At 43.0% G+C, this 13,103-nt stretch overlaps 1 protein-coding gene across 1 annotated transcript; it reads right to left on the reverse strand.

Annotated features, from left to right (window-relative positions):
* Nucleotides 1-884: 884 nt before the first annotated feature.
* Nucleotides 885-5,575, reverse strand: LOC128753673 (polymeric immunoglobulin receptor-like). The gene is made up of 9 exons (XM_053855597.1): nucleotides 5,316-5,575; nucleotides 2,956-3,093; nucleotides 2,849-2,896; nucleotides 2,442-2,756; nucleotides 2,070-2,354; nucleotides 1,877-1,993; nucleotides 1,543-1,632; nucleotides 1,368-1,411; nucleotides 885-1,299 (listed from the first exon to the last, which is right to left on the reverse strand). The coding sequence occupies exons 1-9, from the start codon at nucleotides 5,374-5,376 to the stop codon at nucleotides 1,135-1,137; spliced, it is 1,263 nt and encodes a 420-aa protein (XP_053711572.1). The 5' UTR covers nucleotides 5,377-5,575; the 3' UTR covers nucleotides 885-1,134.
* Nucleotides 5,576-13,103: the final 7,528 nt, after the last annotated feature.

Here is a 13,103-nt window from a genome sequence, read left to right on the forward strand (position 1 = left end):
TTTTTCCCATTACAATGAATGGAAAAGGAAATAGTGCGTTCCAAGCCTTAAAATAGTCTTTTGTAGGAGTGAATGTAGAGTGTCTGCTGCAGGTGCGCTGTTCCTCTATGTGTGTGGCCGCTGCATGTGGGAGGGGTTGTCGAGTGAGTGACGTCTCTCCAGAAGTGAAGAGGTGCCCGGTGCGTGTCCAGCTCTGAATGTGCGCTTCTGTGCAGTTTGGCTGTGACAAAGTCATAAACCAAGTCACGCTCTGTCCCAGACTCGCCTCATCCCTGTCCCAGCTCCAGCCCACAACAGGACATCAAACCCTGGAGTGAGTGCTCCAGCCTCGGAGGTGTGGAGAGCGAGCACCTCCCCTGTGACACTCTACCACGGTCCAGTGCGGAGACAGGAAAGGTTTTACACCTCAATATGAAGAAAAAACAGTCAGTAAATGTAGCTAACGGGACACGTCTGCATACAGAGCCTGCGTTATACACTATAACAAAGCGCGTCGTGGGTCAGCTGATTGGTCCGTATATGTTTTTTCCGCCTTTTTTTCGGGGGCGTTCGAGTTCTGGATTTTCGTTCCAAACCCGAAGCAAAAAAATCTAGAAATTTTTGTTGGAACTTTGTTCCAAGTCCGGGGCGTTCGAAAACTGAAGTTCCACTGGATTATATTATATTATATTATATTATATATTATATTATATTATAACAAGAACTGCAGCAATATCCTGTCAAGCATCCAGATTTTTTTCTTTTTATAATTCCACCAGAATTGCTCTATAAGGTGTATTGACACAAAAAGTGGCAGCAAAAAGTAAAACTCGCAAAGGGCTATGACTTCGGCCTGAACAAAATAAAATAAGCATTGCGTGAATGTGTTTTATTAAACGCTTGTCAATGGCACAATCTCATACCCGCCACATGGAGGCGCTAAATAGCAACAATCTACGGTGTACGTCATACGATAACATTGAAAACTTGTAACGCATGAAATAAAAGTTAAAAAAGAAGTGACGTCCTGCTTTTTTTTAACATAAGAGCCACATGATTCTTAAGAAAAGAAAAGTGGCAGCTCGAGACCTGGAAAATGAAATGCAGCTGTTTATACTAGCAGGAGAATTCGAATCCGTCAGTGCCCGCTACATTCTACTCCACTTTATCGTCAGTGTTTTTCTGGAAATGAACGGAAGCGTATTGAAGGTTCTCTTCTGGACGATTGACAGTGACATAAACGGTGGTCAACTGGCGTCCTGGAGTCTGTGCGCAAGGCGGTTCACTGATCTCCTCATACTGGTGATCCTCCCGGGGTTCCTGCGCAGGGGAGACGAGCGGCGCGTGTTTACACCGTAAATCAACGGCACATTCACAAATGCACAAACCTTAAAATTGTGTGGAGGATGTTCCTGCCTCTCCGCACTGCGCCCTGCCCAGGAGTTTAACAGTTCAGTTAACGGTGTCCAGTGACGTGAGGAATCGTTTTTTCAAAAGTGTCGCTGACAATGTGAAACGTGGGGGAAACAATGAACCAAAGTACTTTGACCAAATGAGACGCACCTGTGTTCTTGCTGAGCTTCAGTTTGTAAAGTGCCACAGATGCCACAGACGCTGTCACGACCAACAGCACACCAACAACAACGGAAATCACTGGTGGAGACAAAAAAAATAGATCAGCACGTGACACGGATTGAGGGCGGCGACATTCGGAGCGAAAACGAAACTGTCAGGAGTAACACACGCAACACGCAAGACATATAATAATAATAATAATAATAATAATAATAATAATAATAATAATAATAATAATAATAATGCAGTTTATATGACTGAAGTTTTTTTTCTTCTTCTCTGGGCTGTGTGTGTTCCTCATTCTAACAAACAACAAACTCACCTTTGGGAATATTTCGGCCGTCAGATGACTGTGTGCCTGATCCCTCTCTTTTCTCAGACGCGTCAGTGACCTCGCTAGATGAAGAGTCGCTCTTCCCCTTTCTTTGATGATGTTCAGCTGTTAACAAAAATATGGTTTCATTTCCTGAAAACAAACAACAGATTTATGAAAAACAAAATTTTCGACCACTCACAATGAGAAAGCTTTATTTGGAAAACTCCGTGGCGCCATGTTGTATTTGAGCAGCACCAGTAAGTATCGATGTCCTTCTTGGTCAGATTTCTGATGACCACACGGAAGTATTTTGACCTTTTGAACTCACGGTGCGGAACTATTTTCTGGACATCACAAGTGCGGGGATCCGCTCCCTTGCACAGACACTTGTCATCATCCCTGTGACTGTCGTGATAGGGACAAGTGATCGCAGCGCTTCTGCCAAGAACACCAGGGACTACAGTCGGCTCAACGTCATCCAACTCTTGGAGAGAAAAAAGGCTGATGGTTAACCCATTTAGCTGAATGTGGCTGCACATCAAGAAAATCAAATGAAACAATCCACACTTACTCTTCACTGCCAAGGTGACTTCAGTCAAACAGCCATGTGTTTCACCGTAGTTAACACGGCACAGATACTTTCCACTGTCATCCACGGTCAGTTCTGACATGGTCACCCTGTAGTGCTCTTGTTGTTTGTGATCCTCCAGGAGAAACCTGTCTTTTCTTGTGGTATTTGACATGTGGGCAGAAATGAGGTTGGAGCACTTGTCTCCATTGACTCTGCAGAATTCCTTCACACCATTTTTCATCTTAGGTGGATATGCGCATTTGATGCAGACAGACAATCCAACAAAGCCAGTCACATGAACAGATCCACTGCTACCTGATGAAGAGAAACCAAACAAGGTATTACCTGGAATATGGACGCTAGATATGGCCAATAGTTAGTTCTAATAGTTAGACATTTTCACTCACATCTTTTCGGTTGATTCCCAGTGGCAGGCAAAACCCTCACGCAGGCCGCTGTGATCAAGTACACGTGAGTCACACCTGCTGTACATTCAATTAGGAAACAGTTTTACCTGTGATAAAGCAGAAGATGATCTTCAGTGACTGTCTCATCTTTTTCTCTTCTGATGCTTCCTGAAACTGAACTGGCTCTGTGGGCGGCTTCTTCTTTCTCTCGCGTGTTACAGTATTTGCATTACGAAGGGATCTTTCTATGAGATAGCACATGAACAAAAAGGGAAGTGAATGTTGGCACGGTGATAAACTGTAGACGTGCACAGACAGACCCCTAGTGGTGCTCGAGCACCAACCCTTTTTTTATTCTGTAAATCCAAATGAACCAACCCAATCTTCATTTCAATCTCCTCTACCACATTATAAATACCTCACATGACAGCTCATATGGCATTTGTGTATATAAAACACTAGTTGCCCTTTATTTTGTGCTAGGCCCAATGTTACGATTAATTTCCTTTGTAATGTCCTGTTTTTCTTCGATAAAATTGATACAATTCAGTCGTCGTATCATACCATTTTTGTCATTGAGCATTGTGTTCACTTTCACTTTCACTCTTCCAAGTGTCCTTGATGTTGCTTCTATTCTGCTCTACTTTTAGACTGTAATACTCCCTTGCACTTTTCATTATAGACATCGAATACAAGCACAAATACTCATGTCCAGGGTGTCAATCTGCAGGCGTCTGAAAGTCATGTGACACCCCTCTCCAGCCAGAGTAGTGCAACTGTGGAAACCACTTTGATCCACGTTGATTGAGCATCACAGCTAACAATGTGTGAAACGAATGGATGCTAACCAGAGAACAAAGAACTAACCTGTGTGTTAAAGGCACTTCACACGTCAACCAAAAAAACACAGTTACCAGAAGAGACATGCCCAATTTTTTTCTCTTTATGTATGAACAGGATACTTCATTTTTATGTTGAAACTTAGTTGGAGAAACGTCAGGATGAGACAGAGCTTCAGCCTAACAGAGAGCAGAACCTTCTCTGGGTGGCGTGACAAATGTTAACAGGAGGATGAATGCTCATATAACAACAATATCTTATGTGTTTAAGAATTAATGTACATTTACCATGCTTTACGCCCCTCTGTAGTCAGTAGTTTATTTTCATTTTGGCCTCAATTGGGTTTAAAGACTTTTTATAGATGGTTTATTCATGTCTTTTTAACAGTTAGTCAATAGACATAATTTACCTAAAGAGCACTTTTTTCATAATCTTCAAATTCAAAGCTTTTTATTCAAATCATTTCCGTGTTTCCCAAATCTCCCAACAGACAGTGATGTGATAATGTTTCTAAAACCGGGTATTCCAATGAAGGGAGCAGTTTCAGCTTAATATTCAACAATATATTCAATTCAAAACAATTCCACACATTTAATGAAAACGATATGGGAGACTGATCTAGGTGAACAAGGCGATGATGAGAGTTGGTCAGAGATCTTACGCAGGACTCATAAATCATCAATATCTGCAAAATTTGGGTTCATTCACTGCAAAGTACTGCCTCCTTGTTACTATACAAAGGAATGTCTGCGGCAAACATTTTTGATGGCGTTTCTACATCATGTGACCGACAATCCCCTGCCAATCACATCCATATGATGTGGCTCTGCCCGGCGCTTGATAAATATACTGGTCTGAAAATATTCGATAAGAGACTGACTCCAAATCCTTTGACAGCTTTGCTCAAATTACAAAACCAAAATATTGCTTCACTGGAGATCCGCACCTGCTCATACATTGCAGATCAAAGCTGCGTGATACTTTCTAAAATTAGAAAAACTTCAGACTTAAACTGGTAGGAATGTGCCATAACTTTGAAAACATTTGATACCCTTCATTAACGTATGTGAAAGTATCATCACAAAACTGCTTGACTTTGACAAGTCATTGTTTACTTTTGCCTTTCATTCAGCCTCACTTTTTGCTTATCGCTGCTTTGGACTGCTAACTGAATAGACGTTATACTGTAGTCTGAACCATTCATTTGCTATGTCCATTATGGTGTAGATATGATCACAATCATTATGGGAAATGCACCTTTGGTGGGGAATAGGTTCTTTTTTTATTTTTCATTTGTATCTTTATCTTCATTATTCTTATCATTGTGTGTAAGTATACATGTATGTTGTGACTTCATGTCACTCAATAGTTTGTATCTTTTTGTTTGATTTTATTTGCATCTGGAAAATAAACTTAACCATGACGCATGAACAAACGTAAACCCATTTATCACAACCGAGTGATTTTGAAGTTCAAAACCTTGACAGGACCGGCCACACGCTCGAAACCCAGAGGTGCCTCAAGGCTGGAATCACCCCGGTGACGGCTTCACAGGACAGCATGGTTCAGTCGCAAATACATGACGGAAATCAAAAAGAAGAAGAAGCGTTTGCAATATGTTACTAACCAAAATGGAGTCCAATATGAATCTGGCCCTTTTGTTCACCAAGTATCAGAGTGATTATCATCCACTGGTCTATTGGCAGAGTCGGTGTGTGCAGGGTGGAGGTGAGGCTGGAGTGGAGCGTCTGGTCTGCAGGGTTCTGTCATCCTTCCTTCACAGGGACCACAGAGGAAACAACAGCATCTGGATCTGAAGCAGAGTAGTGGAAGCCATGCTCTGCTCCGTCATCTGCTGATGACATGAACATGTTTGCATGGAGGGAATTTATCACCTCTTTATCTGCATTGTGGGCTTTGAATGAGTAACGTCATGATGGTTAGTTGAGCTTCATGTGAAAGATACAGATAATAATACTCATATCTTGTCAGAGCAACATTTGTTTAGGTGGAGACACCGACATCAGGCAGGAGAGAAACAGGTCAGAAGGTGAAGGTGCAGTCAGGAGAGACACAAGGTCATTGAAACTATGCGTAACATGAAGGCAGAACAAGGACGTGAGAGAGTAGAAGGAGTGCGAGGGATCCTGAAGAGAGAGGCAGGGTCCTGAGGATTTCAAATTCGGACCTGAAGATGCTCCCAAGCTTCTCCTTTGTAGGATAAAGTCCAGGAACAGGACTGAAACGAGAACTCCAAAACAAATCCTGAGTCCTCATTCAATGTACATCACAGGTGCTAAAAGAAAACACACACACACACAGAACATTCCCTTCATTTTTGTCTTGGCTCTCTTTTTACTACCAAAATGAGTATTACTTGAGGGTGAAGATTGTTCATCTCCACTGTCATTCTTCAGCTCATCAGTTGTCCTTTCCTCTTTTGGATCTAATGAAAATGGGAAAGCATATCATGTTTCAGTGAAAGCAGATGAAAGATACATGTTCTGTAAAGAGTGATCGGCGGAACCATGACAGTGATGATGGCGAAAATATAAAAACCTTCTGACTTTTAGCAACAGTGAGGTGAGATCTCTCTACTCCACACCTATATGATCCTGAGTCGTTCATCTCCAGGTTATAAATGGTCACATCAAAATGATTCTCTCTGTCAGTTATGTGATACTTGGCTGTGTTTGGACCTTCGCTGGTTATGAGGACATCTTTGTAGTCACATGCTCCTCTGCAGAAATACTTTGTGTTGCCGTCAGCAAGTGAGTGAGAACATGTAATTGTGATATCTTCCCCCTCCTTCCCTGTTAGTGTCAGATCATAAGCATCCACTTCTGAAAACCCTGCAGAAAAGACAAATACATAAAAATCCCCCTTGAAGTTGTGAGCTTGAAACATCATTACAAGGAAAATACATCAGTCAGCTACGAGTGATAACAAAAACACACAACATGTGAAGCAGCAGACTCACCTGCCAGAAAACAGAGCAGAACCATCAGAGAATGGATCTCCATTCTTCTGTCTCATACGCGACTCTCTGTTCATCATTCTCAGTTTCTCAGGATTCTGCTTCCTTTTTTTGCTCACAAACTTCCTTTATCTTGTTCAAGTGAGACGACGTGGTATTTCTGACAAATGTGTGTGGGTGTGTGAGTATTAGCCACTCATACGGTATATGTGTGATGATTTTCTGTTTGCCGAGGCCTCGCAAGCCTGCGTTGCAGCTAACCATAAAAGGTAGAACCAATGTTGACATGTACTACTAAACATAGTAATATAAAAATAATATAAATAACACACACTTGGACGATGTGCTCGTGACATAGTGGCAAATGTTAATGAAAGGATGGATGGTTCACTGAACTCATGTGAGTAGTAAAAAGTAAAAAAAAGAGAACTTTTTTCAAGCAAATTCACAGAAAACATTTTAGTTTGTGAAACTTTCAGGCGATTTAATTTCTTCTTAACAGTGGAAATTAATCCAGTTTACCTTTCCCAGTTGAATTATGTAAATATATCAAACTTATTGTCAAACAATATTTTTATTGGCATGAATATCAGGGTATTGAATGATCACAGAAGATAAACCAATCCCCCAAACACACATGCACACACACATAGGTTTGTCATACCATCTTGCTGGGGATTTGCAAAAGAGCTCCACAAGGCGGTGTTTTCCCCCAAATTGGACCTCACTAGAATAGATATGCTTCAACATAGGCACACACACGTGGTCATGCAAAATAAAGTTTGATTTGAATCCTGATGCATGATGGGTGGAGGTGAGGCTGGAGTGGAGCGTCTGGTCTGCAGGGTTCTGTCATCCTTCCCTCACAGTGACCACAGAGGAAACAACAGCGTCTGGCTCTGAAGCAGAGTAGTGGAAGCCACGCTCTGCTCTGTCTGTAAAGATTTTAAATTCAAAACATCTCATAGCAGCATTTAGTAATACCCATATTGAGTGATGCAGGTTATCTTTGTTGCTTGCTGAGTGTCTTTGATGTCTGAGTGTCTTTGCTTGTTGCTGCTGGGACACGTTGACATATACAGACCATCAAAAATAATAAAACCGTATCCCAACCATGGCCAGGTCAACAGTTTTTAGGCTCAGATACAAAGGGACAAAGGAGGGATCTTCAAGGTTTCCGCTTTGTTCGTCTGTTACCTTGCTTCAGAAATACAACCTCAGAATTGCCATTGAATTTTTATGTTGAGGTGATGAGGGCTGTCGTGGTCAGCTGCTAAACGTAACTTGAAAAGTAAGTTCAGATCTAACTTAGTTATTTTGAAAGTCAAGTGAACAGTAAAATAACTAGGTTACTTTTTAAGGGAGTAATCAGTCGTCAAAGTACTCTCTGACTGAACAGGTGTGTTGGTGTTCATACCAGAGGAGGCTCCCAAGCGTCGCCTTCGTAGGACAAAGACCAGTAATGGGAGGAGCACCAGAAGCCAAAAGCAAATCCTGAGGCCTAATCCGATGTACACCGCAGTTTCTTTCTTCTTCTCTTCTGGTTCTGTCTTCTCTCGTGGTTCTTATGAACAATGACAAAGTATATTATACATGGATTATTAGTAAAGTGAAGGATTGCTACATGCTACAGTGGTCAGAATGTACAGTGAAGTGTGATCAGTGGAACCAGGACAGTGATGATGCTGAGTTGACTTACTTTTGACAACGGTGAGGTCAACTCCAGTATACGTGTCCAGGCCAACTCTGTCTATTCCACACCAGTACAATCCTGAGTCTTTCTCCTCCAGGTTATAAATGGTCACATCAAAATCATCCCCTCTGTCAGTTATGTGATACTTGGCTGTGTTTGGACCTTCGCTGGTTATGAGGACATCTTTGTAGTCACATTCTCCTCTGCAGAAATACTTTGTTCTGCTGTAAGCAAGTGAGTGAGAACATGTAATTGTGATATCTTCCCCCTCCTTCCCTGTTAGTGTCAGATCATACGAGTCCACGTCTGAAACCCCTGCAGAGAAGACAAATACATATAAAATCCCTCTTGAAGTAGTGAACATGAAACATCATTACAATGACAAAGGAAATACATCACTCAGCTGCCAAATGAGTGATGAAGAAAACACATGTGAACGCAGCAGACTCACCTGCCAGAAAACAGAGCAGAACCATCAGACAATTGATCTCCATTCTTCTGTCTCAGTACTTGACTCTGAGTTCATTATTGTCGGTTTCTCAGGTTCCTGGTTCCCTTTTGTTGAGGAACTTCCTCTATCCAGCTCAAGTGATTGTGAGCGCCTGTGGCTACTTATATTTGTGTTTCCTGTTCAAGAAAAAAAAAAGTCATCATTATTTTCCCCAAAGCCTCAATTCAAACACCTGGTTGGCAACTTGGCAAAAAAAAAAGTTTTTTTTTTTTTTTTTTTTTTTTACCTTCGGCTTCAAACTTGGAGGCAGTGTTTGACCACATTCATGTACAGATCTAAACAGTGTCATCTGTGTGACCTGTGTCCACTCTCAGCTGCATGGTGACGGCAGGTGAATGAGACTGTCAGGGTCTGTGACTGGTAGCTTTCTTTCTTCATGCTCCCACCTGCACTGCCGTAACTTGTCCTCACTGGCATCAACAAGAAACCCTGCCTCCAGCTCAGAATCAGAATCAGAATCAAATTTATTGCCATGGTCAGTGGGGAGCCCACCAACTAGGAAAGTGTTTTGGAATAACGTGCAGTCAAAAAGTAAATAAATAATAAAATAAAATAAAATAACAAGGCTGTTCACGAATTCAACAGTCTGACGGCTGAGGGGAAGAAGCTGTTCCTGTGATGGGAGGTTCTGGTCTGGATGGACCGTAGCCTCCTGCCAGAGGGAAGAGGAACAAACAGTCTATGTCGAGGGTGAGAAGGGTCGGCTCTGATCCGACCTGCACGTCTCTGCTCCTGGAGGCATACAGGTCCTGAAGAGGTGGCAGGCTGCAACCGATCACCTTCTCAACGTACGATGCGCTGCAGTCTGCTCTTGTCCCTGGAGGTGGCGCTGTTGTACCAGACAGTGATAGAGGAGGTGAGAATGGACTGGATGATGGCCGTGTAGAACTCCACCAGCAACTTCGTCGGCAGTCGTAGTTTTCTTAGCTGCCTCAGGAAGAACATTCTCTGCTGGGCCTTCCTGATGAGGGACCTGATGGTCGGCTCCCATTTGAGGTCCTCAGTGATGGTGGTTCCCAGGAAGCAGAAGGAGTCCACAATAGGAATGGATAAACCAGCCAACATTAGAGAGGACGGAGGAGCTGTTACTCTCCTGAAGTCTATGACCATCTCCACTGTCTTCTGGGCGTTGAGCTCCAGGTTGTTGTGGCTGCACCAGGACACCAGCCGCTCCACCTCCCTCCTGTAAGCCGACTCATCTGCATCTGAGATGAGCCCGATGATGGTGGTGTCATCCGCAAACTTGATCAGCTGGAGGTGCAGCAGTTAGTGTACAGAGAGAAAAGCCATGGAGAGAGAACACAGCCCTGAGGAGAACCGATGTTGAGGGTCCAAGTGTCGGAGACAGTCGTCCCCAGCCGCACACGCTGACTCCGGCTGGTCAGGAAGTCTGTAATCCACCTGCAGAGGGAGTCAGGCACGTCCAGCTGGCGAAGCTTGTCTTCCTGGGCAGTCCAGATGCTCCAGAACGAAATGAAGGGCCTGGTTCACTGCATCGTCCACAGATCTGTTGGCTCTGTAGGCAAACTGCAATGAGTCCAGGTGAGAAGCAGTGATTTCAGGTGGGATAGAACCAGGCGACTTCATGACCACAGACGTCAGTGCCACCGGTCTGTAGTTATTCAGTCCTGTGATCCTGGCCTTCTTGGGAACAGGGATGATAGTGGAGGACTTAAAGCAGGCAGGAACATTGACAGGACACCAAGGAAGCATTGAAGATGTCCATGAACACTTGGAGCCAGCTCAGCAGCACAATGCTTCAGGATGGCAGGGGAAACTCTGTCCGGACCTGCCGCCTTCCGAAGCTTCAGCTTCCTGAACTGAGTGAGCACGTCCTGCTCCATGATGTCAAGAGAAAGAGGAAGAGGGGGGAGTTGAGGGGGTGGCTCATCAAAAGTGACTGTGATCGACTTTGCTGTCTCAGTGACATCGTTCATCTTAGTTGTGTCACTAAGAGACAGCACAGTCCTTTGTTGTGAAGTGGAACATGGGACTGGAGAGACCACAGAGGTGTTGGTGCAATATGGCTGCTCAAAGCAACAATAGAAGTTGTTCAGGTCCTGTGCAAGAGCGAGGTTGTTCAGAGTGTGGGGGGCACGTGGCTCGTAGTTAGTGACCACCTTGAGCCCTCTCCACACTGCAGCCGAGTCATTGGCTGAGAACTGCTGCCTAAGTTTGTCAGCGTATGCGGCCCTAGCTTGTTTCAGCTCCCTCTGAAACTTCAAAAACATTCAACTTCAAATCAGCTTCAGAAGTCAGCAGTGAGACTTCTGTCAGCAAATCACTCCATTGGACTGGATCTTCTCTGCACTGACTGAGTGTAAATAGCATCAACTAGACAACCATCTCATGCAGTGAGATGTTTATTACTCAGCATGACATATTTAAAATAATGGTACACACAGTTACACAGTTCAGTTACATGACACTCATTTGAGAATAAAATAAAAAAAAACAAATTGATGACAAAGTTAGTTTCAAACAGCAGAAGCACACAACTTAGACCACTGCATTGTGATTTATCATTATTTTGTCAGAGTTCAAACAAGAGAAAAGAAGGTATTAAAACCTGCTTATTTGCACAGAGTGTGAGAAATATCGTGTAAATAATGTACACTGAAAAAAGAATCCGTTTTAGAAGTCTACAGAGAACATTTTAATCTGTCCTGACTTCTTTGCTCGGAAACATCTCACACTCTTGATTCATTTTACCTGGACTCGATGTTTTGTTTTCAAGGTGCAATATGATGAAAGCTGACATTTGATGGTTAAAACAATTATAACATTTTTATAATGGGGTTTACGTTTGTTCATTTTCTTAGCATTGTAGAAGGAGCAACACGAATATATACTGCGCTAGTTGTGGATAGTGAACCAGTTTTTTAATACAGGTCTGGTCTTCTTCTTTGGATTGACCTTTGTATGGAAGGTGTCCATTCAAGAACAGTTTTTGCTTGATGGAGAGCCACGCAGACTGTGATTTCCTCATGACTTTTAGGACTGAGTCAGTCCCCTGGATGGACTTCTGATACAGAATTTCGGACAATTCTGCTGCTGTGACTGGATCATTTATTTTGAACTGACTTTCAACAGTCTTTGCGTTAAGTTTTTCAAAGCAACATTTGTGTTTCTTTTCTTATGTACATGGAGCCATTAGTAAGGAATTTCTGTATTGTACTATTGTTGAGGAAAAGCGGTACTTTAATTTGTGTAGAATGGTTATTGTTTTTACTCTTGGCTCCAATGAACCTAGAGCAAAGTGTACATGCACAGAAGGGGGACCGTGGTCCACACACACACCTCAATTTGGATGACTTTCAAATCAAGAGCACTCAATCTGCTGGTTCAACATGCACATGGTTTTGCAAACAAGTTTTGAGGATTTGAATTATGAACTTCGTGATGATCAATTAGCTTCTCTGAGGGCTGTTCAGAATATTGAGGAGCATCTTTGACAAAAACAACCTTCTAGAACATACATTCCATCAACACTTTTCAGTGCACCTTCGCATTAAGTATTTGTCATTAATAACATTTTCTATAGATCTATCAGAACACACGTGACGACATGTCAGGAAGCAGGGTCAGAAAGTGAATGCACTGTCAGGAGAGAGCAAAGGCCTTCCAAGCAATGTGTAAAGTGAAAGATGCAAAAGGTATGTGGGGAAAAAAAGGATAGAAGGTGTTAAAGGAGTGCGAGGGATCCTGGAGAAAGGGTACATGAGGGTTTCAAATTCTTTGTTCTGCTTTCCATAGATGCCATGTTGGCCTCATACAGGCGTGTTGGTGTTCATACCAGAGGATGCTGCCAAGCGTCGCCTTCGAAGGACAACAGCCAGGAAGAGAACCACAATCAGAACCCAAAGGCAAAGCCTGAGTCCTAATCCAATGTACGGCACAGTTTCTAAAAAAAAAAGACAGAACATTACCTCAACTTTTGTCTTGTAGTCTCATTCACTGCGCAAGTGAGAATGACTTATTATTTACTTATTAATTTCATCTGTCATGTAGTCACTTATCACGGAGCCCCTGGTCTTCCAGCTGTGCCCAGGTACATGCCAGGGTCAGCGGACAGCAGCCTGTGTCAGGCAAACTCTTTAAAGGGGGCCGTACTTAACTCGCAAATTCGGCAGCTAGCCCATAGTACTTTTTTCCAGCGCTTCCCTTTGGTTATCCTATAGCAAAGAGATGGCCTCGGACCGTCTGCTCCAACGTTGAAGAAGCCAGTGGTTCC

Source organism: Synchiropus splendidus, chromosome 2 (assembly GCF_027744825.2).
Source record: "Synchiropus splendidus isolate RoL2022-P1 chromosome 2, RoL_Sspl_1.0, whole genome shotgun sequence".
Classification (NCBI taxonomy): Eukaryota; Metazoa; Chordata; class Actinopteri; order Syngnathiformes; family Callionymidae; genus Synchiropus; species Synchiropus splendidus.